This window comes from Mus musculus, chromosome 15, assembly GCF_000001635.26.
Source record: "Mus musculus strain C57BL/6J chromosome 15, GRCm38.p6 C57BL/6J".
Lineage (NCBI taxonomy): Eukaryota > Metazoa > Chordata > Mammalia > Rodentia > Muridae > Mus > Mus musculus.
Window position 1 is genome coordinate 76,047,048 of NC_000081.6, and position 23,107 is coordinate 76,070,154.

At 55.9% G+C, this 23,107-nt stretch overlaps 1 protein-coding gene and 1 non-coding gene across 15 annotated transcripts; both read right to left on the reverse strand.

The window, feature by feature from the left end:
• Positions 1 to 114: 114 nt before the first annotated feature.
• On the reverse strand, positions 115 to 22,737 carry Scrib (scribbled planar cell polarity). Of its 14 annotated transcripts, none has more exons than XR_003951338.1 (38): positions 22,182 to 22,724; positions 20,614 to 20,731; positions 20,430 to 20,508; positions 20,243 to 20,332; positions 20,098 to 20,154; positions 19,947 to 20,010; positions 19,773 to 19,847; positions 19,563 to 19,707; positions 19,043 to 19,161; positions 18,103 to 18,302; positions 17,863 to 18,029; positions 17,650 to 17,780; positions 17,429 to 17,554; positions 16,544 to 16,708; positions 15,623 to 16,000; positions 14,692 to 14,754; positions 14,087 to 14,176; positions 13,520 to 13,597; positions 12,436 to 12,759; positions 12,251 to 12,331; positions 11,915 to 12,172; positions 10,979 to 11,089; positions 10,598 to 10,891; positions 10,340 to 10,528; positions 4,707 to 4,817; positions 4,574 to 4,630; positions 4,355 to 4,429; positions 3,003 to 3,065; positions 2,410 to 2,493; positions 2,156 to 2,254; positions 1,887 to 2,024; positions 1,663 to 1,810; positions 1,395 to 1,580; positions 1,175 to 1,317; positions 1,068 to 1,105; positions 875 to 949; positions 574 to 625; positions 115 to 490 (listed from the first exon to the last, which is right to left on the reverse strand). XR_003951338.1 is itself a non-coding variant. In XM_030248260.1 (38 exons), the coding sequence occupies exons 14-38, from the start codon at positions 16,583 to 16,585 to the stop codon at positions 345 to 347; spliced, it is 3,345 nt and encodes a 1,114-aa protein (XP_030104120.1). In that variant the 5' UTR covers positions 16,586 to 16,731; positions 17,429 to 17,554; positions 17,650 to 17,780; positions 17,863 to 18,029; positions 18,103 to 18,302; positions 19,043 to 19,156; positions 19,563 to 19,707; positions 19,773 to 19,847; positions 19,947 to 20,010; positions 20,098 to 20,154; positions 20,243 to 20,332; positions 20,430 to 20,508; positions 20,614 to 20,731; positions 22,182 to 22,724; the 3' UTR covers positions 115 to 344. The 14 variants fall into 14 exon arrangements, 9 of the variants coding, with proteins under 9 accessions (XP_030104120.1, XP_006520305.1, XP_006520301.1 ...); XM_030248260.1 differs by having other exon boundaries at positions 1,887 to 2,046; positions 16,544 to 16,731; positions 19,043 to 19,156; XM_006520242.3 differs by having other exon boundaries at positions 1,887 to 2,046; positions 19,043 to 19,156; positions 22,182 to 22,714.
• Positions 17,781 to 17,841, reverse strand: Mir6952 (microRNA 6952). Its single transcript, NR_105917.1, has one exon. It is a non-coding gene; the product is annotated as a microRNA 6952 (primary transcript).
• Positions 22,738 to 23,107: the final 370 nt, after the last annotated feature.

Consider the following 23,107-nt stretch of genomic DNA (forward strand, 5'->3'; position numbering starts at 1 on the left):
GCCCTAGGGAACTGGTGCCAGTGTAAGGGATGATATGGAAAGGCAGCCTTGACCACCGGGGCTCACAGGGCAGGAGGATCGGTATGAGCAGGCAGGACAAAAGGACAAGAGAAGGTAAAACGTAGGTAACTTTATTCTTCTTAAACCACAAAATAGAGTCTTTGGTTGTACAAACATCACTAGTTACAGTCTCGCCACGAGATCCCGGCTACGGGGCAGTTAATCAGAAGCCAGAACTCCTGAGGGGTCTCTTTAAAATGCTAACACCAAGGCTAACAGACTTGGGATAAGGGAGGTGATGAAGCTGGCAGGCTCCCACCCTAAGTCTGGGGAGGCACCTGGCCCTAGGAGGGCACAGGGCCCAGGCCCCGGCGTCCCGGCCGCACAGACCGACGGCTGCTGCACAGCGTCATGTCTTCAGGGCCCACAGCGCCAGGTGAGGGCCTGCCAAGGAGCACCAAGGCCACTTCTCCATCTTCTTCCTGGGAGCCTGGTTGAGCAGGGTAGGCTGTGAGCCAAGGGCGGCCAGAACTCTGGGTGGAGGGCACTCAACCCAGACAGGCGCCTACTCACCAGGACTGGGAGATGCTTCCAAAGTCCTCAGCTCCTCCACGAAATCTGGTGACTGATGGGGAGACAGGCTGGTCAGGGCAGGTCCCAGACCTGCCTGAACTTACCCATGCAGGCGTGGCTGTCTGGGGCTAGGCTCACAGAGCCTAGGTCATTGGTCAGAGTACACTGGGCTGAAAACAAGGTGGGTAGGGAGGCCCCACATACAGGAAACAGTAGGAAGCACAGAAAGGACTGGACAGGCAGGGGACAGGCAAGGATGGGCTGGGAGGAGCGTGCAGATGGGCCAAGCGGCCTCCAGTACCTGGATGTCATACACAGGTCTGGAAGAGGGCAGGGCTGCGAAGGCCCTGTAGTCAAACTTCTTTCCAGACAAAGGCTTGAAAAGACAGCATGAGGGAAAGGCAGAGTGCAAGGGAGGTGAGGCTGGGGGAGTCTAGAGCCCTGCTGCCTCAGGCCACAGTATGGGGGAAGGGTCTTAGATATAGGCTCCTTACCAAGCGTCCAGGGGAGGCACTGGTCTGGAGGCCGAAGTCTAAGGGAACAAGAATAGAGTTAGGAGTTCTCCCAGCAGGTGGAGCCCCGCTGGCCCCTGGAAACATACCTTCCAATGGTGTGGGTGATGGGGTGGGGGCAGGTGAAGGGGCCTCAGCCAGCCGTTCCAAGGGTCCTCTCTTGCCACGGCCTTCCTGGGACTTGCTAAGGACCATCTGTGCACGGAGAGCATCCTGCTCCAGAGACTTCATTCTGTAGAACCAAAGAGGATGCTGCTGACTGGACCTTGTGTGTGTGGGTGATCTGGTAGGTGGTAGGGAGGCACTCACCTGGCTGCCCTCCACAGAGCTCGCTTCTCTGCCTCTAGAGCCCGTCGCTCTGCAGGAGACAGGGCCCGTTCCGGGGCAGGAAGCTCGGGGCTCTGCATGCGTAACCGTTCCTGATGGCGTCGCTCAGCTTTGGCTGTCCTCACAGGGGCGTTGCCTCCCAGGGGTGGGGGTGATGATGGGCTAGAGCTGGAGCAGCAGACAGGGCTCATTGTGGGAAAGGGGATGAAGCAGACAAGCCAGGTAATGGGGTTTGGCCTCCTGTACTCACCCCCCTGCATGGCTTGGCACAGCCCAGGGCTGCTCAGCCTCCTGCTGATCATCTGGGGACTCCCTGTCTGAGGCGAGCCCCATGTCAGGCCCTGAGGTTACTGCTTCTTCCCGAAGCATCTGTGCCCTCTTCTGCTGCAGCTTGCGAGCTGTGGACAGGAAGACATATCAGACAAGGCTAGGTCATTGCTCCACCCAGGCCTCTCCTCAAGTTAGGCTCCTCACCTTCCTCCTCTTGCATCTTCCGCAAGTCATCAGCACCCACCAGGGACACACGCTTTGGGGGACCCTCTGCTTGAGGCACCCGTACCTCCAGCTCGAAGTACTTTTGTCGTTCACGGAAGGACAGCTGCTCTGGGGAGGCTGCGGGACCAGGTGTTGGAGGCTAGAGGGGGAGTGGGCCCTCAGACTTGGCTGCTGTTTCTCTTGGGGCCCTCACCTTGGGTGCCCACTCTATAGAGCACACAGTAGCAGCAGGGCACCACTGCACATACCTGGGTAGCACTGTTCTCAGGAGGATGCACGGTGGGCACAGCTGCAAAGGCCCTATACGCCTGCTTCACATTGGCTGGCAGTTCATCAGGGGAGGGTGGCTGGGGAAACACCCACGAGTGAGGCTGGGCAGCTTTCCCAGTGCAGCCACTGCCCAGACCCACCTCCATATCCTCCAACCACCACTGACCCACATCCCCATCCTGCTCTGGAAGCAACTGTTCCACCCTCACCCACTACGGAACAGGACACTCACAGAACAGGGACCACCTCTGCCCCTGGGGGCCGGGGAGTTCCTTGGCCAGGCCTGAGCCAATGGCTGGATCACCCCCGGTTTTGTCTGTAAAGGTGAAGGGAACAGTGGCAGAGGAGAGCAGGATCAGAGGTCCAGGAGTGAAAGCAGGGAAAGGGGGGGGGAGGAGGAGGAGGGAGGGAGGAAGAGGAAGAGGAAGAGGAGGAGGAGAGAGAGAAAGACAGAGAGCACGCTGGAGACAAGCAGGCTACAAGGACACACTCATCCAAATATCTATCTTGGCAGGGTTGAGGCTAGGAGCTAGGCGGGAATGGCCCTGTGCCCACCCCCACCCTATAATGCACCGTCAGGAATGCTGCTCCATGAAGTGGGGATGTTGGGAGCAGGCGTGACCCATAGAGGGCAACTGTACAGAAATGATCTTATGCTCGTCTTTTGGATGCCTGAACTCCAGCAGTGTCCCTGCCTTCATCAAGGTCAGGTTTAACCAGAAAGGTATCCCTGGACAAAAAAGTATGACACCACCACCCCAAAGGACCCTGCATACCAGTACCCATCTGCTGCCCCAGTGGGGCACCTGTAACTGGGATGCTCACTTGCTGACTGCCAGGGGAACAGGGAGCCTCAGTCGTCTTCCCTCCGGTGGTCGCAGATGGTCCCTTGAGGAAGAAGGCAGTGGTTGGAAAGGAGAGTCACCTAGGCTAGCAGTCTACCAGGGAAGGAACGGGTCTGAGCATTTATCCTGGCAGCACAGAGACAGCTCCTGTGTGTCCTAACCTGACCACAGTCCAGGGATGTCACCAGTTAGGCCTGGATGACCAGGAGGCCTCCGTAAAGGACTTTCCTTCTCCAAGGCCCTAGCCTCCTCTGCTCTCCCCAGGGCCTAGGCTGGACAGTTAGGTGCCTGCTCACAGCAGTGCGTTACTGCCAAGGGTGCAGCCCTAAGCTCTCCAAGGAGATCTGGGAACAGATGAACAGATTGAAACTAGATAGCTGGGACCCAAAAGCACACCCACCACTGGTACCTGACCCTGAGAAGCATCTCAGCCTAGACCCGCTGCTCCCCTTTCTCAAACCATGCTGGCTTCTCTGCTAGAGCGGCTGGGGAGGGAAGAGAGAGCACCCAGAAATCCAAATGTGTTACTTCCTCATCCAGGCCCTTCCTGATCTTTCCCTATCCCCCTGCTGCTCAATGTCCTGGCCAAGCCCACCCCTTGAGCACTCACATTCTGGCAATGGTCTCCCAACATCTTCTGGGAATGATAGTTTTGCAAACCTCCCGGAGAACAATGGGGACCAAATGTCCTTTCTGCCTGTCCTCAGGCCCACAACTGCCTTGAAGGCCACATCCCTCCTGAGGCCCGAGTGGCCACTCCCAGACCAGCTGTCAGCACTGCTCAGTCTCCCCCACCCATGAGCTCTCCTTCCACAGGCTGCAGCTGCTGCTTCAGCCCACCCGCTCCATGGTGACCACTCATGAGACCCCTCCAGGATGGCTGTGAGGAATGACAGCTGCCTCTTCTTCCCGGCAGCCTGCCTGTAGCAGGTTAAGCTCTGCCAGGCCAACTCTTTGGGGGTAGATACTAGGGAAGAGGTTAGGGGCTTTCAAAGGCCATCCTCTGCACCTATGCCACAAAGTGAGAAGCCCGACAGACAAGGGCTGGACATGGAGGTCAGTGGTGGTTGCCTGACTATTGCATCCAAGAGGCTCCATCTTGTATCCCCACTGCCAAACAAGAACAACAAAACCCTCAAATGCTGCCTAACTGGGAGGCAGCATTACAGCTCTGATAGCTACAAGCCATGCCTGATCTAAGACAAAAGCTCTCTTCGTGGTGGCCTTGGGACACAGGCAGCAGCAGTAGCTCCCTCAGACAAGGAAGAGCCTGATAGGCAGACAACAGGTTAGGGACAGGCCATGGTGTAACACCCGGCATGCACCACTTACTCTCTGTAAACTCCCAGCACTGGGCAGGGCGGCCAGGGCACGGTAGTCCAGCTTCAGGGGCTCTAGATTCCGACCCTGGAGAACAGAGTGGACCACACTGCTAAGAGATTTACATTCCAGGGATGTGGCTGCCTGCCACCTCTGGGATGTGTTCACCACTGCAATGTCCTGTCAGTAGAGTCTACCCTGGGCTCTGAGCTAGGCCCGTGTGGGACTCACCGTGGTCTCTGCAGACTCAGACTCCCAGGGTAGGGCTTGACTGGCCAACTCTTTCTCCTGTTGGCAGAGCAGACATGGTCAGGAACTAGTAGCTCAGGGCCAGTCCCAGGTTGCCAGCCACTTTGATCCTGACCTTGCCTGGGCCTTCAGGACTCAGTTCCCGGTCAATGGACGAAATGCTTTCCAGACTGTTCCTGTGGCCAAGGCCTGCTGCAAATGGGTTGGCAATGACACCTGGGGACACCTGAAAGGAAAGAAGTAGGCTGAGAGAAGAGACCTGCTAGCGAGGTCCCACTTCTGAGGCAGGCTGAGGCCTGGACCCAAGACCTCACACTCTCAACAACCTGTTGGTCCACCCATGACCCTTGTGTACCTGTCCCCAGCCTTCCAGGGACAAAGAGGATTTGTGGTCCTAGGTTCATGGTATCACTGTGGGTGTTGGTCATGTCTGCACATGACAGGAATGTAAAGCAGCTATGCTCAGCCACACTGCTTGGTATGGGGATAAAACAAGCTGAGTATGGTCACTCTGGAGACAAAGGAAGCATGGCCATCACAAAGGCTTGGCAGCAGAATGTCACTCCCAGATGGGTAGTTTGCATCTAGAAGATGGAGTCTGGGTACTAAGTGAGACTTCACAAACACTGTAAGGGGAGAGTCACCTAGCCTGGCCCTGGGACTGGAACTGTGGGAAGGAAAGAGGATCTGCACGTTGAGTGTCTGCTGTGAATGAGGCTCGGCAGGGAGCAGGTACCCGAGAGCACAGGGCCTGGCCTAACTGTGCTGAGATGAAGGATAAACACAGGTGGCAGAAGTGTGTGGCACTGCCTGCCTTCTAGCCCACAGAGCACAAGGACTAGCTCAGTCCTCTCTCACCAGGAGCACAGGAATAGGAGACAGGAGAGCCAAAGGCAAGAGGACAGCACATGGCTGCCACGAGCGGTCCTACTATGCTATGCGGTCTCAGACACAAAGCTGGCTGCCTGCGCAGAGAGCACTGAAAAGAGAGACCAAGGGAGCCAACTGAAAGCACTGAGCGGCTGCTCACAGCTGGGAGGATAGAGCGAGAGGCTGAGAGTGACAAGCAGGGACACAAACAGCAGCAAATGCGTCTACAGAAGTCCACTGACCAATCACTGTAAACACCGAACACACAAGGAGCCTAACAGAGAGCAGGGTCACCAGAAATAAATACACGGGGTCAGAACACTCACGGTGGGAGATGAATTTGGCTCTCTCAGACTCTGACAAAACCACTAGGTCAAACAATAAACGAGGTGCCCCCTTCTTAATTTCTGGAATAATTTAGTCAAAAAGACACTGGGGAGGCCCAAGAGAAGCAGGCTCAGTGGAGTGGGAAGGACAGTCACACAGAGACTGAGCAGAAGGTAAAAAGAGCAAGGGTGAGGGAGCCAGGTTTCCCACATCAGAAAAGGCCACTCCAGTAAGAAGGCTGACGTGTGGTGTTGACTGGAAAGATGGACAATGCCCTGAAGTGACCTGAGGCTTCCTATGGCCCCAGAAATAACCACAGTAACTATTCATACACTGTCCCTACCTCTGGCCACAATACCCCAGGAGCACTGCACTAGTAATATTCTCCTTGGCTTCTAGACATTTCTGTTCGCTAGAAGAACTCAGCACTCCCGGAGAAGTGGCCAACCCCACAGCTGGGCCAGGTGTGGGACAAGTCTGAAGGTCAGGAAGTGCTGGAGCAGAGATGGGATCAGGCGAAGCCCCGCCCCTAAGACAACACTGCAACAATCAGACCACTAAATAAACAACTAAACAACTGTGACTGGGGCTGAAGGGACGGTTCAGCAGGACACCAACTGCAGAGGCCCTGGGTTCAGTTCCCAGCACCTACATGGAGGCTCACGCCTGTCCAAAACTCCACTTTTGGGGGAATCCTAAGCCCTCTCGGATTTCCATGGGCTCATGCACGCATACTGTGAACATACATTCATGCACACAGGATGACAGATCTTAAATGAAACAAAATGGTGACAAGTACACAGTCCACCTGTGGTAGGCAAGTCTGGGTGACAGGCAGGAAGACGGGAGCAGGACACCACCAGGATGGAGCCAGTCCTTAGGACAGATGCTCAGGGACAGGCACAAGAGCAAGATGTGAGGACTCACTCATGCACAGCGTTCAGACTGACTGGAGGGTGAGGACAGGAGAGGCAGGTGTTCTTCAAGGTAGCTCTAGCTGGGGCAGGGCTGGTGAAGCAGTTTCTACAGTGGATAACACTGCTGCAACCACTGTCACACTGTCACAAAGCCCTGAGTGCCAGCACTGCAAGTCAAGCACTCTCTGATTGGAAAGACAGGCCAGTGTGATGAGAGAGATGAACACATGACCCTCAGCGAAGGAGTAAGAGCAGAAAATATTCTCTTTACACCAAACACATGGGAACGCAAAATCAAGTTTCCGTTGAGAAACCACATGAAGTAGGTCCTCTCGGGCGGTCCTGAGATGGGGTGAGCTTGAGCTAACCCGTGGCACCCCTTTCAGGGCCCCCCAGCCGCTGTGGGGAGCCTGGGAAGTCCAACAGCCTCAGGTCTGACAACAAGCGAGAGCCTACATCTAGGTACCTTGCAGGAGCCCTGAGAGAACCAGTCCTTAGCGTAGGGCAGGCAAGGTAGAGCCAGCACCCAAAAGCCTGAGGGAGGCAGAAAGGTACAGGGACAAGCTACTAAACAGCTGGCGAACTGATTCCACAGGTCAAACAGGCCCGGATGACTCAAGTGGGTATTTTGAGAAGAGAGAAGCCAGTAGATGGCTGGGGCTGGGGGTGGGGGGAGAAAGGCAACTGCTACCAAGGCCGACGACCTGAGTTCACTCCCTAGGATTGACAGGGTGGGGAGAAGCAACTCCCACAAATGTCCCTGAAAGGACAAACTCTTATCTCTTCTATGGCCTAACTTGACTTGGGACATGAAAATGGTCAGTTCAGAGACACTGTAATTCCGAGTAAGCCACCGGCTTCACTGTTAACGTACAGTCGGTTGACCACCAACAGTCTAGAAGAAAGCTGGGAAAATGTCAGGCGACAGCAGTGCACCCCTTTAATCCCAGCACTCAAGAGGCAGAGGTGGGCGCATCTCTGTGAGTTCCAGGCCGGCCTGGTCTATAGAGTTAAGTTCTGGGACAGCCATGGCTACATAAAAGAAACCCTGTCTTAAAAAACTTAAGGGGAAGGCAGAAAAAAAAAATCAAATGAGTAGAAAAGGCAGGGTGTGTTACTCTCCCAGCCTTTCCAAGGAAAAGCTCCTAGGAAAAACCAGCTGAGAACTGGACGAAGCAGAGGGGTCAACCAACCTGGGCCTATGGAGGCTCACAGAGACTGAGCCACCAACCAAAGAGCACGCACGCAGGGGCTAGACCTATGCCCCCTACACACTTCTAGCTGGTGTGCAGCTTGGTCTTTATGTGGCCCCTAACAATGGGAGTGGAGGCTGACTCAGACTGTTCCCTGCCACTGGATCCCGTTCACCTACCTGCACTGCCTAGTTGTGCCTCTCTGGGAGAGGATGTGCCTAGTCCTGCTGGAACCTGATGTCCCAGGATGGGGTGGTACCCAAGGGGTGGGGGGACAATAGGGAGAGGGACTTGTAAGGGTGGGCCTGGGAGGGGAGGGCTGTGATCTGGATATAAAGTGAATAAAAAAAATTACTGAAAAAGAAAGTAAAGAGAAAAAGAGAAAGAGAGAAAGCAAGGAAGGAAGGAAGGAAGGAAGGACGGATGGACGGACGAAAGAACAGCTGGGCGTGGTAGTGAATACTTTTAATCCCAGCATTTGGGAGGGAGGTAGAGGCAGGTAGGTAGGTCTTGGTGCGTTCAAGGTCACTCTAGTCTACTTAATGAGTTCCAGGACAGCCAGAGCTACATATGAGATCCTGACTTTTTAAAAATCAGAACAAAAATAAAATCAGAACCCATACACAGCTCTAAAGGAAAAGCCTTAATTCATAAATTCTGTAAATGTTGGCAACCAAAGCACCCCATTTTCAAAGGGAGGCAGAACCACAGCTGGATACGGTGGCACACAAATGTGACTGCCACCTGAGAGGGCTTAGGGGATGGCCAACCTCGGCTACACAGGGAGACCTGTTTCAAACAAACCCTGGAGCCAGAAGCATCAGGAAAACAAAAGCTCAACTTCATGCTGGGAAGCCCAAGAAGGGTCGAAGGGCAGGCTGCTGCCAGCGGAGCTCTATGCAAGGCCCAGGGTGAACTCCCCCTGTCAGGTGGGCCTAGGCAGCAGAAGATGTGAAGGTGTGCACTTGCAACAAAAGAGCAGCCAAGGCATCTTGAGACAGAGGGAAGGGACGGTGGTTACAGCAGACACTGCGTGGGCAGGAAAGGGCTCCTCAAAGGCTCTTGGTCAGCTCTCCTGGGCCCATAGCTTCTCACTAGCCTTGCTCTTCAGACAGGATTCAGACGAAGATCCAGCCAAGACAGGCCTTGGCAGGACTCAGCACACGTAGCTATACAGCTGCTTCCCTACACTCATGAGCCTCCTATGTACTGTAGGAGCAGCCTAGGTTACAGCAGCAGGGACCAGACGCATGCATAGCCAAGGGGACCCGGGACCACAGCAGCTCCAACACTGAGGTCCTCACTCTTTCCAGAGAGCGTCGTTCCGAACTCAAAAACTGAAGCCTGCATGAAGCAGCACTTTTAAATACGCGTGCTAATGTAAGGAAATAAAAGCTCATCTTCTCTAGGGTGAAGTCATCCGAGATACTTCCCCAGGACACAGGAGTCCCCTGGGGAGAAGTGGGACAAGGGCAGCCTTCAGCCCAAGGGAGTAGCACCTCACACAGGCTCCATCTAGCCCAGTATCCATCTAGATGGGAGGACAAAGTAACTTGTGTCCCATCCAAGTGATACTCACAAGCTCGTCCGGGACAAAGTGCAGGGTGTGTGGCCAGAGGGTATCTTTCTGCCAGCATCTGACAGGAAGTCACTAATCCAAAGATTCACTACAAGAAGACCAACCAACCCAGGGTGGCTACACGTCCCTAAGGTTGAAGCGATAAAACCGACGGAGTGGTAATACAGCCGCCAACACACTAGAGACCAGAATGGCTCACAAGGATGTCTGGGAACAGCAGGCAGCCAGTGCACATGAAGGTCCTTTCAAGACCTACTTGGACCTACAGGTGAAGATGTGGAGGGGTCCCGAGGACTGCAGGGAGAAAGCAGGACAATGACGAAGCATGCACCTGGAGAGCCTAGAGGGAGGCCTGTCCAGAGGGCGCTTGCCTCTTGGGCCTAGGCCTAGTGCTGATGGCTGGCTATTCTTGTTCTGCTCCAGGGAGCAAGAGAGCGGTAGACGCTCTCTCTACCCTGTGCCCATGCCCTGTGGCATACAAAAACAAAGCCAGTGACCAGAAAGTGGGAGTAAGCTCTACCAAGGGACTGCCAGAGGGGTGCCCTAAGGGCCAGCAGGGCTAGGGGGCTGCCTTTGCTTTGGGAGGTCAGATTCAGGGGGACTGGGCAGGGCTCCTTGTCCTTTCAGCCAGCTGCCACATGCTCTCAAGTACTGCCTTCTCAGAGACCTTCTCTCAGGACCTGATCACACAGACAGACAAACCCACCTCTGCACTGCCTACCTGCCCAGACCACAGCCTCCAGTACAATGACCAGCAAAGGGCCTACTAGACACAGTACCCATCACTGACACAAAGCTCAGTACTGTGCAGACTCTAAAGGTCAATGGCAGCCAGCACTAGTCCCCAGCGTAGACAACTAACCTCCAGGGCTGTGGTGGTGCTGGTGTCAAAACCATCACAGACAAGCACGGTAAGGGTGTCGCCTACGCTGCGCAGCAGCTGCACTGCTTCCGCATGGGTAAGGCCCAGCAGGCTCTGTTGGTTCACTTCTAGCAGCCGCAGCCCCACACGCAGCCGCCCATCACGCCCGGCAGCTCCTGTGGGGCTCACCTGTAGGGAGAACAGTGTGAGACCAGCAGCAGCTACCTATCTACGGTCCCACGAAGAAAGAGCCCTCACCTTGGAGATAAAGATGCCCTCATCTGTAGGGTCACAGGGGTTCCCCGCGTGACCCTTGGCACCTCCGCGGATGCTGATACCCAGCTTCTCCCCAGGGGCTTTCTGGATGCAGAGTTCCCGCATGCCCGGGGGTGGTGGGTCCCTCCGCACAAGCAGACACAGCTCCAGGCAGGGCCTGAGCAGGGCACTGACTGCCTCTTGATGTGTGGCCTCCCGAACATCCTGCCCATTCACTGCTAGGATGCGGTCCCCAACCCGAAGGCCACAGCGAGCAGCTAGGCCCCGAGGAAGCACCTGCAGGGTAGGAGAGAGAATCCACTCAGAATCCCTGAGTGCCTGGGCGGGCTGCTTCCTGCAGAGTTGCCTGCCAGGCCTACTTACCTTGGAGATGAATACACCAGGATCTTGGACACCAAACGGGTGGCTGGAGTGATCAGAACCTCCTACAATGCTAAGCCCCAATGGGCCACCAGCCCTGGGCAGGCAGATTTCCTGGGGACATTGGGTGGACCTCAGTCAGAACAGGGCAAGGGTTAAAGGGACCAACATACTGGCCATGGGCTCTGCAAGGACAGAAAGGATGGGCCTATGCTGCCCATCTCCCTATCTGTGGGGCAGTCTGCTACCCAGATATGCACACAGCCCAACATCGACACGTCCTTCCGGACAGCAGCATGTAACAGCAGGCTGCTGATAGAGGATTATGCTTGGGCAGTACAATGGAAACCATCACGGAGGCTGACTGGATGCCCTAGCTTCTCGGGCTTGTGCAGAAAGGCTGTGTACTGAGGGGTCAAGGACACCACAAGCAAACAGCCCCCAGAATCTACCAACCAGGGCTCAGAAGGGCTCCCAGGGAGCCTCTGTGGGCCTGAGCTAGGACCTCTGCGGATGCTGTAGTTGTGTATCTTAGTGTTTTTGTAGGACTCCTGACAATAGGAGTGGGGGCTGAGTTTGACTCTTGCCTGCTTTTGGGACCCCATCCTCTCCTGAATTGCCTCCTCAAGCCTTAATTGAAGGGATGAATCTAGTTTCACTGCAACTTGATATGCCATGTATACTCAGATGCGAACCATGGGAGGCCTGCTCTTTTCGGAAGGGAAGAGGAAGAGGAGTGGAAGGAGGGGAGATAGGAAGAGGCAGGGGAGGGACTGGGAGGAGAGGGAACTACACTTGGGATGTAATATATGAAAAGAATAAATAAGAAAAAACCCTGAAATTAAAAAGAAAGGCTGTGTACTTCGTTCTGCCTAGAGTGACCACACCACTTCTGACAGAGGGCCCTGGGACTGAGAAGGACATGGGTGGGTGTCTTACCTCCACAGGGTATGGTCCTTCCAAGGCAGTGGCCAAGAGGCTAGGGGACAGCCTAGGTAGCAGAGGTTCTCCGGGGACAGCAGTGCTCACGGTAGCAGCAACAGTAGCAGCAGGGGTTGGGGAGGAATGGGGGGGAGGGCTAGGTGGGTAAGTCCCTCCAGTCTCCCTCTCCAGAAGCAGGGAGATGGTAGGGGAAGCAGCAGTCAGCAGGGAGACAGCATGGTCGTGCCTGGCCTCAGTCATGTCCACTCCATTGATCTGCAGGGACACTCACATCAGAGATAGGAAGCAGGACAAACAAACAGCATTAGTCAGGCCACACCCGGCCCCACTCACCGAGAGGACACGGTCGCCAACCTGTAGAGTGCCTGCCCGGTGAGCAGCCCCTCCCTCTGCAATGCGGGATATAAAGATGCCCTGTAAGGATGGAGAAGCCACACTAAAGCCATGATACTGGAGACCTGACATGCCTCTGCCCATCAGGGATAGCCCCCTCTATACCCCACACACCACTATCTCACCCCATCACCAGCCCGGTAAGGTGTGGAGCCCTTTCCACCAGCAATGCTGAAGCCCAGCCCCTTTTCACTGCGCACGAGACAGGCAGCATGACGCTGACGGAGGGATACAGGAGTCTCAGGCTGGAGCAGGGGAAGGCGCAGGCCACCTCCCCGCCACTCTCGGGGACTATAGTCATCTTCAGGGCGTAAGGGGGTAATAGTGACTGCGTTCTCCGGCTCCACCATTCTTTCCCTCCACACTCGCATCTGCACAGCAGCACCTGCCCCCCGAAGTGCTTCCACGGCCTCGTGGTGCTCTGCGTCCTGCAAGGCTACACCATTCACCTGTGGGCGACAAAAGGCCACAGCCATGGCACAATCAGCTTCCAGTTCCAGGCACAGCCGGCCTAACATCAGACTGTGTGTGTGTGTGTGTGTGCTCTTTCCGTGTTTGTTTCCGTAACATGGTCCAGGCTAACCACTCTATACTGGTGCCTCCTTCTCAGGACCTGTCATCTGCCTGGCAGAGAACACGGAAGGTATTAAGCTGCCAGCCCCAGTCGCTCGCTCCTAGGTGGACCTGGGATTAGAGCTGAGTAGGAAAGCACGAGGAACAGCAGCTTCCCCTTGGGAGTCCCAGAGCCCTCCTCTGCCTCACTCATCCTTGTCTCCACAGCAAGGTCAAAGCTATCCTAAGAGCTCTCCAATGGCCAAGGGGCCAGATAGAAACCTCCAGGGCTTCCACAGAGGTCTGACCCCACCAGGCTACTCAGAATCTGCCTGGAGCCTCTTGCCTAGCCCGAGGGCTGCTGTTTTTTTTTTTTTTTTAAACATCCCATCCTCTGTAGAAATGGAGATTAAACCCACAGTATCATGCATAGTAAGTCAGAGATCTACCACTAACCTAGATCCAGATGGAGAGGGAACTTGACAGAGGACTTCTAAGCCTACTGATTAAGAAAGAGCACAATAGCCTGACCCAGTTATCATTGGGCCCTAGACTTCTGGGGAAGATGGAGACACCCAAGTGTCTCAGTACTCAAGACTCTACGGACCTTAGAGGGAACAGCTGTCCCTTGCTGCAAGGCAAGGGGTCACTACTTACCTCAAGAAGTTTGTCACCAACTCGGACTCCAGCACGGGCTGCAGGGCCCTCTTCAGACACTCGAGAGATGAAAATGCCCTGGAGGAAAAGTGGGGACCAGTCCACAAGAGCACAGGCAGAGGCAGGAACCCGTCTCCTTATGGGGTGAGAGGTGCAGAGGCCACTGGACAGTACAAAGACAGCCCTGGCCTACCCTCTGGAGAGGATGCCAAGACCCCAAATACAGTAAAGAACAGCAGGCTTCGAGGCCAGAAGGGCTGTTCTCAGTGCTGGGAAGGCTCTCGCTCATGAAGCTAGAACACACAAGTCAAGCTTACGAGAAACTTTTCTGACCCCAGAGCTGTCTGTAGAGGAAACAGCTCAGTTGCCCTGTTAGTTGTTCTCAGACGCCTAACATCCTGCTTGATGACCACCCGCTGACCTGTCACCCTGGGGTGACCCACACAGCACATTCTAAAGGATACTAATAAGCAGGCCATCTCCTGAGACAAGAGTGGCAGGTGTGCGCAGGAGAGGGCTCAAGGAGACTGGAGACTGGAGACTGGTTACTGGATGGCGGCTGCTCACCTCGTCATCTCCTTTGTAGGGGGTAGAGCCTTTTCCCCCTGCGATACTGATGCCCAGGCCCCCCGTCTGCCGCACGATCGTGAGTGTTAACTGGAAACAAGAGTGGACACAGATGCATGAAAAGACCCGTGATGCCCTGGTCTTGCAGCAGCAGAAGGGCTGGCTGTAGACACTACAATCAGCTCATCCCTGGGTATCTGTGCTCACTTGGGTAGCAGAAAGAAGCAGGGAGGCTCCTGCCATTCAAGGGCAGGCACAACTTCTGTGAGCTAGCTCCTGTAGTACAAAGCTAGCTGTCCTCCAGAGAGTGAAGCCCGGCCTTGCTCCTGTATGTAAAGTTACCTCACAGCTCACAGAGGATATGAAAACGGCCCAATACCTCCATTCATCCCTTACAGGGCAGGTTGCCCCACTGTGGGGACCAGGAGGCCCTAGGGAAGTGGAACCAGAACCCCAGTTCTGTGGCAGCTGTCAGGAACTCTTCTGGGAGAGGGTGTGAGTTGGGGGTCATGGAGATGGGAAGAAGTGAGAGCCCGCAGCCCAGGAAGCAAAGGTCAGCAGTAGCCCCGGGCCCAGAGCATAGAGCAGCAGCGAGCAGTACAGACCTCTTCCTCCTCAATGCGAGCAGGCTCTATCAGCAGGTTATTGGCCTGGTCAAACGACACCCCCTGTTAGGACAGGAGCAGCGAGGCATGCAGGTTAGCCACCGCTGGGAAGTGCCACCACCTTCCCCAGCCCTCACCATGAGTAGACAGGACAGAGGAACACCCATCAAGCCCCTGTGATCTGAGTCAGGACCTTACCCCCTAGAACTCCCAAGTGTGTAAAATCATTAGCATTTCTGCAGACCACATATATAGTGTGGCTTAGATGAAGGCTCTATTCCTGGCTGTCTCTGACTTAAGCCCAAAATTTTCCCAGAGATCATATACTAACAGCTTATACTCTCAGGGAAAGGGTTGGACTTTTAATAGCTGGGGCTTTCTCTGGCCTCGAGGAGTCCCCAATGAGTGGGTAAGCTCTTTTTGAGACATCAAAATCAAACACAAGGATAAGAGATGCCACTGTTCTACAGATTTGCCGCAATCCCAAAAAGACTTCTCAAGGCACAAGAGCCACAGGATGAGCCATGGGCCAGCAGCAAGGCCTCTAGGCTGGCTGAGGTAGGAAGGATCCTGAGAGAGCCAGCAGCTCCTGAGGGGGACCTTGTCCAAGACTCCCTCCAAACGCACGGGACACAGAGGGACCCTCAGCTTCCAAGTGCCCTTGGCCTCCCACCCAACCAGGTAGGCCCAGGGAGCTGCCGGGAACTTCGAAGATCAATGGCAGGTAATCCTGGGACGAAATGGTAAGCGAGGCCAATCACAGCAAACACATTCATTACCCTTCTTCTGACAGCCAAGGAGGCTGGACAAGGGCCTGACTGTGCCTGTCAGTTTAGGGCTGATGTCCTCCATGCTGCTACCCACCAGGTTCCAAAGCAGCCTGCTAACAAGCCAGCAGAGCCTGGGTCAGATAGGGGTGTGAATGACAAACCTTGACAGAGGGAGCAGAAGCCACAGCCTCTTCTTTGTCATCTTCTTCCGTGGTGGCCTCGCCTTCCTCCTCATCCCTGTTCTCCTCCTCCTCCTCCTCTTCCTCCTCATGGGCTCGAGGAGCCCAAGGTGTGTGTGGGCCATTGTGCCAACCTGCAGTGGGGCCCTCCCTGTCGGTCTGCACCCCTTGCAGCAGGGCCACGACAGCTTCAGGCTGTGGGAGCTTGGAGATCTTGAAGTGCTTCTTGTAGTGGGGCGTGTCTTTGCGGATGAGCCTCTGCCGGCCACTAGGCAGCGGCCAGGCAGCCTCAGGCTGTCCCTCTTCACTTTCACCGTCTTCCCTAGGGATCAGTGTGTCCTCTGCAAAGTGCACTGTGGGCTAAGTGGGAAGAAAGATGAGGGTGGCAGCCTGGCCCTGGCTCAATCCTCTCAGGGCCCAGGTTTGGGGCCGACAGGTAACAGCCTGAGACTGACCAGTCCCCACTGTACGTGTAGAGAGATACAGAGAACTCAGCTGCTAAGATCAGAAGATGCTGCTCTTCCCAGACACACATGGAAATGCAAACGGAAACTTAACAACAGATAAAGACCTAGCAGGGGAGCACTATACCCAGGGCAGTGAAGTGGGGGACAGTGTTTAGGGAAAGCCCACAGGTACTAAATCTGACAGTACTGAGCCTGGCTGAGAAGTGAAATTTGCCCTACCCTGGAACCCGCTTCCCAGGAACCCTCAGGACCACTGCCCTGTACTGCACTCTGCAAAACTGCCTGAGGAAGCCCTTTAATATCTCATTATTGCTCAGCCCATAACTGGTGTGGCCCCAATCACACAGCTGCCTCTGGAAGACACACAGATAGGATGAGCAGCATTGACCCCCAGACGCCCTTCTGCCCTGCGGGCTTTCTTCCTGTCTGCTCTTACCTCGTTATAGTCGTCTTCTGTATACTCCTCCTGTGCAGGCATGGCCTCATGCTGGCCTAGCCCTTGTACCTCAGCCGGCAGGATCTCAGGCTCACCTTCCGAGGCTGTGCTTGCTGACGGGACAGAGCCTCCACTCAAGGCAGACTCTGCACTCAGCCTCTTCTCCTACAGCAAGTGGTGATGTCAGGCTGCACAGAAGTTTGTTACCCAGAGGCTACCCCGTGTGGCAGATCTCCTAGGCTTCCTGCTGCCCGGGCCCTAACAGCCCCAGCAGGCTCACTTCTTACAATCACTCCCAGTCTGAATGCAGTCTTGCATGCTCACGCTTCTATGGCTCAGACCTTGGCAATGCTTTCTCCCAGACTCAGGAGAATAAATACTAAGATCCTGGGAGGACATCAACCTCAAGTGAGTTCTTGCCCTAAGTTGGGAAGTAGCCATGCACAGTCGGTACACGCACGCCCCGTGCGTCTAGCCACTGTCTAGATTCCTAGAAGCATGCCCCAGCCCCAATGACAGAAGCTCCACAAGAAGCAAATGACCTGCCCTGTTCTAGCACCTAACTCCTTCCCAGGTTCAGGTGGGAGAATGAAGGGAATAAAGCCTTCCCTCAGCCCAACCTCTGCCACCATGGCGTGCCTAGCACTTGGCCCTGGGACACCCTCACCAGGCTACACCTTCCTCTGACTCCACAGGGAGGGACTACATGAGAGCCACCCACCTGCACCCTTTGTCCAGCACAACCCTCAGCAGCCGCCTGCCCGTGCAGTCCCAGATCCATTCACCAGCTCATCTGCAGGCCCCTCCCTCACGAAGCCTCTGCCCTCATAGCTCCCACTGCCAGGAGGGATGGACACCCAGGGCTCCTGATCCTGTCTCGCCTACCTCCTCTGAAGGCGAGGGTGGGCTGGGGTCAGGCTTGCAGACGAAGGCCTCATTCCGGCGCTCTTCAATGCCCCTCTTCATCACCTTGAGCTCACTGGGATGAGGTGTGGCCCTACGCTGTAGGCCCTGCCATGGGGACAGGGATGAGGAACAGAGGCCGGGAAGGGGTCAGGCAGGGGTGGGACAGAAGTACACAGCCCACAGTCCCCACCCCTTCATACCCGCTTCTCGGCCGCAGCTTCCTCAGCATCCTCTTCACCTTCCAGGGTGTCCTCGAACTGGATGACACTGACACGGCTCAGAGGGGCATCACTACAGCTCTCTGAGGGACTGCTCTGCTGTCCAGCGTCTTCTGTGGGAGGCAGAGTCAGAGACCCATGCTAAGCTCTCTGTTTCACCGCCCACCATTCAGGGCCCAGCCAACAGCAACCTACCGAGACTTGGCAGGGGCTGCTGGGGCAGCAGGTAGCAGGTGAGCACCTTTTCACCCGTCTGGGCATCATCCTCAGTCTGGAAGCGGAGCATGGGCTGTGCCTGGTTCTCGGCCAGCCACAGTGCCTTGAGGTTGAGGTGGGTGAGCGCAAACGGCAGACTCCGCAGCCTGGAGGCCAGGAGGGCACAGTCAGCACACAGCAGGATGCCACCTGGGCCCCAGGGGTCACACAGACACTCACCGGTTCCCAGCCACATCAAGCACGTGCAGCTCAGCGGTATGGGCAAGCTCAGGAGGGAGGACAGCCAGGCGATTGTCTCTCAAAGAGAGGACACTAAGGGCCACACAGCCTCCGATTTCAGGAGGCAGCACCTCAAGATGGTTCCGGTCCACATTGAGGTTAGTCAGCTTGGTCAGCTTGCCCAGCGAGTGGGGTAAGGCCTGCCGGGCAAAGGAAGGGTCTCAGGCTGAGAGAAACCCCTGATTATTAGGAGGAAAAGGGAGGCCTTGGGAAAGTAAAGGTCTCCCTTAAGGTAAACTCCATAGCTATCAGGGTTCCCCACAGCCCAAAGGAACTATGGTTAGGGGATCTAGACATAGAACCAGTTGGCACCCTCCTCCACCTCTCCCCCTTAAGGACAGCATACATCCTGCCAGGCTCCCTGACACCCTAGACTGTTCTCTCTGGCCCTCACCCATAGCCACCCAGCTCAATCTACCAAGGCCACGTTTCTGTGCCTCCTCCACTACTCACGGTACCTGCTACTCACACCTGCTGCTCGTTTCCTCATCACCCTCTTCTCTCACTACCATGACTGTGAGTACCCCACAGACAGGAAAGTTGCTCGCTACTGTCTCTCAGCCTGAGACTCACACTAGCACAGACATCTCTAGTCTGGCCCTAGCACTCTGCTCACCCTATTTGTATGAAGCACACGTGCTTCTGTCCAATTTGCCTTTGTCTTCTTTCCAGTCTTAAGCCCAGACTGCATGTCCGAAACAACACACGGGCTCTTTAACCCCTACAGGGTCCAGTGGATCCGAGGCAATCTCATATGCCAAGAGTGCCCTAGCAAGCACCTCCCTTGGGATAAGCCACCAGCAGCACATGCCACTCCCATCAGGTGCACTGACCGCGCTCATCACACCCTGAGAGGCTCGGTGCCTCGGGGCTGCCCTACCGTTAACAGGTTCTCCGTGAGGATCAGCTCCGAGAGGTTCTCACAGTCCCCTATGGCCTCAGTGACCTCACACAGCCGGTTCTGGTCCACCTTCAGGATAGACAGCTGCTTCAGCTGACCTGGCATCAAGGAGACATGGTGACTAGACCGAAATCAGGTCAAAGGCACTTGAGCATGTAGGTCCTCCGAACGGCCATAGCCTGGTCCCACATTTCAGTGACAGTGGGCTTCTCTGGGTCTCCAAGATTTCTTATGCTCCCCATACCCGGCCCCACCCTTCTTACTGCAGACTCAGCTTCCGAGACTCTTCCCCACCCCTGACCCTTGGAAACCTACATCCCAATTCTTTCATAACAAACTGCCCTGACGCCTGAGTGCTAACTGGATGAATGGGTATCTGATCTTGGCCTTCGCTTACTGCACCTGCCCTCTTTGGACACCTCTAACCTGGGTTAAGTCAGATCCTAGCCCAAGCCCCTCTTTGGCACCTCACAAGGTCACTGATGATTGGCACACTGACCGATGCCCTCTGGCAGCCGCTGAAGCAAGTTCTGGGAAAGCAGCAGATCCGTGAGCAGTGCCAGCCCACCCAACTCCACAGGCAGCTCCTCCAGCCTGTTCTCTGACACATCCAGGCACACCAGCCGCCGCAGATTGCCTAGCTCCTGCAGACAGACAAAAGGTCAAAGGGCAGCAGGTAGGGGATAAAGCCAGTCCCACCCTCACTTACCGGGGGCAGCGCTGACAGTTGGTTTCGGTCTAACCATAGCTCCCGAAGGTTAGGCAGAGCCCCCAGGGTGTCAGGCTGCAAGAATGGACAAAGACAGGAGAAAGCAGTGTGACACCCAGGAGCAGCAGCTGCCCCACAGCACACCCTTGCTTCCCCAGGCAGCCCTCACTGCACCAGCACTTCCAGGTCGTTGCCTCCCAGATCCAGCTGTTCCAGCTTCACCAGGAAAGACAGGGACCTGTACAGAAGACAACATCTGCATGTGGCCACTCAGGCCACGCCCCAGGGTAGCTCTACCTCTGCTGGGTGGAGGCCCCAAACTTACGCAGGGAGAGATTTAAGCAGGTTCTCCCGGAGTTCCAGGGTCACCAGATTGGCCAGGCTGAAAGAGACCAAGGACCAGGGCTGAGGAAGGCAGAACCAAGACAAGCACTGCCTATACCCAGATCCACTCATCAAGGGGCACTCACTTGCCCACATCTCCAGGCAGTGCCTGCAGGGACACGTCATTCAGGGCCAGGTGAGCCAGGCTGCGTAGCTGTGTGAAGCCATCCGGAAGTCTGGAGAAACAAAGCAACACAGGCCTCAGATACGCATGGAAGAGCTCTAGACCCTGCCGTGGCCAAGAGCCAACCCGCACTGTGGGCTAACACTTACCTAGACAGGGGGTTCCCACTGAAGTCTGCAATCTCCAGAGCCTTACAGAACTTTATGCTCTCAGGTATCTCAGGAATATCTGTGTTTGGAGAGGGTGCCGTGAGGATGGCACGCCTCAGGAGCTCCCAGGAGCCCCTATGCTCCCCCCTATGTTCACGGAGTGCCACCCGCCCTCCCCCCCTACCGTTCCGGGACACATCTAGCTCCACCAGCTGCATGAAGTTGGCCACTTCAGGAGGCAGCCGCTGGATCTCGTTGTCACTGAGGCCCAACTTTCTCAAGTTCAACAGTCGGAAGAAGGGCTGTGGGCAGAAGATGTGATCAGGGGAACAGGCTCTATAGCCAAAGCCCTATGGGTATGGGAGAGTTTCCAAACCAGGAGGATCATGGCCACAGGGTCCTGGACCTCTTTGTATCCCAGGTCACACAAGGTTCTGCGGCTCTAGCCATGATACCCAGTGTGCTGAAAAACCAGACAAAGAAGCCTGCAAAACACACCCCTGCCCACCTGATGCCTGGTCTCCCTTGTGTCATTTGTCACATGTACCACTGCTGTTCTGCAATGATACTCTGCAACTGCTGAGGGGGACTCTCCTAAGATACTGTCAGACCTACGCTCTCATTTCTCGGTGGAAAGCCCACCTCTCACTATTACCCAGATGTCACCCAGATAACATGCCCCAGGCAAGACATCAGCAGCTCCCAAATGGATAGCCCCTGCCCTCTGCCCTATGGGTCAGTCACTCTCAGTATCCTACCTACTATCCAAACTACCTCTTCTAAAGGAGTTTGGAGCTCTTCAGGAACCCCAACAATGAACAGCAAGAGCTTAACAAAGAGAGAACAACAATAAAAACACCAGAGAGCACTGGGGTGGGTTGTGGGTGGTGCACATCTTTAGTACCCACAGAGGCAGGTGGATCTCTGAGTTCTAGGACAGCCAGAATGAATTCCAGGATAACCAGGGTTACGAAGGGGAAACCCTGTCTCAAGAAACAGAACAAAAAAAAAAAAGCAATAACAACAACAGGCACCAGAGAGAAACACAAGTGCAAAATGTCCAAGATTCACACACGGATACCATAAAGGTCTATGAAGAACACCCGCAACGCCACCAGCCGGCAAGAATATCAGACCACTGAGTCCCCTATCTCAGAAAAGTAAGTCCTACATAACCTGCCTCCTTTGGCCTTCCTTCTAGTGTGGCCTCAGAACAACAACAACAAAAAAAACCCCAAACAAACCCGACAGGAAGGAACACAGACAGTGAAAGGTGGGCTCTCCGCTGAGCGATGACAGAATAGATCTGACACTGCAAGTATCTTAGGAGAGTCCCACTCAGCACTGCAAACCTCTCCTCCCAAAACGAAGGCAGAACACAGTGCAAGAAAACCAACTTCCTACCCTTAAAGTAGCCCAACTAGCTTTAACAGTTGCTAACCCGGGTCGGTCTCGCACCCTGGACCCATCCTCCTCCTGTGCTCTCATGGGCTTCTCTGTTGGCTCCCCTTTTAGGTTCAGTATCTACTTAGTCCCCAGACAGGTTGCCACCAGGTGCCAACACCGGCGGCTGGAGGAGGGTGGGGCTGGCTGGGGCGGGGCTCTGACCAGTAGGAACCTGCAGGGCCGGCTGGAGGTTGCGGTGCCCAGCTCGGGCAGCGCCTGCTGAGATCTCGCTCCAGCCGGCTGCCCCAGAAGTCATACACCACCCCGAGAACTGAGCGCGGGGCAGCAGGTGCGGCGGCCGCTCACCTTAGGTAGCTCGCGCAGCTGGTTGGCGTCGAGGAGCAGCTCCTCGAGGCTACGACTGTAGCGGTAAATCTCCTCTGGCACAACCTGCAGCGAGCAGTGCCGCTTATCCACCGACTCCACGTGCCGGTTACAACGCCAGAGCGGGATGCACTTCAGCATGATGCGGGCGGGCAGTGAGCGCGGGCTCGGGAGGCGCTCGGCGGGCTCGGGCCGGGGGGCGGGGCTCGGCCCGCATGAGCGCCGAGCGCGGGCGGAGCGGCGCGCGCGGGGGTGGGGCGGGCAGCCGGGTCCCGGACTGTGGCCGGGGTCGGCGCTCGGCTCGGCCCGCGTTCAATACGAGCTGTAGGCTCCGACGGCGGCACACAGCTGGCAGCACGGCCTGACCCGGCAGCGCTTTCTTAGGCGCTGGGGGCGCGGCGGCGGCTCCGCATCCCGCCCGGCCTGCTCACCTAGCAGCTCATCCGCCCGCAGCACCGCAGCCGGAACCGCCGCCGCTGCCCGCGACAACCGCCCAGCCGCGCAGCCCGCCGGGAAGCCTAGGCCCGCCCTCTCTGCTCAAAACTACAGCTCCCAAAGGGCCACGCGGCGTGGCGTCTCCGACGACCCGTAGCGGTCTCGCGCGGGGCATGTCGGGATTTCCGGCCTCGCTCTGGCGTAACCCATACTAGCAGGTGTAACAACTCAGATGCCCGCCCGCCCACAAAATGCTCTCTTGGTCCTGGATCCTACAGATCTCAGGGCCAGACAGCTCTCAGAGCTATCCACGTGAGCAAGGCTGCAAGCCAGCACTCCCCACAAAGGAAGATAAAGCAAGGCCTGTCCACCCCGGTCCCTCCTGTTCACCCCTGCACAGCAGGCTGAACGCCCTCCTTGTCCCTGGTGCCTTGGAACCCTGATAAGACATTCCACACACAACCAGCTTGGGT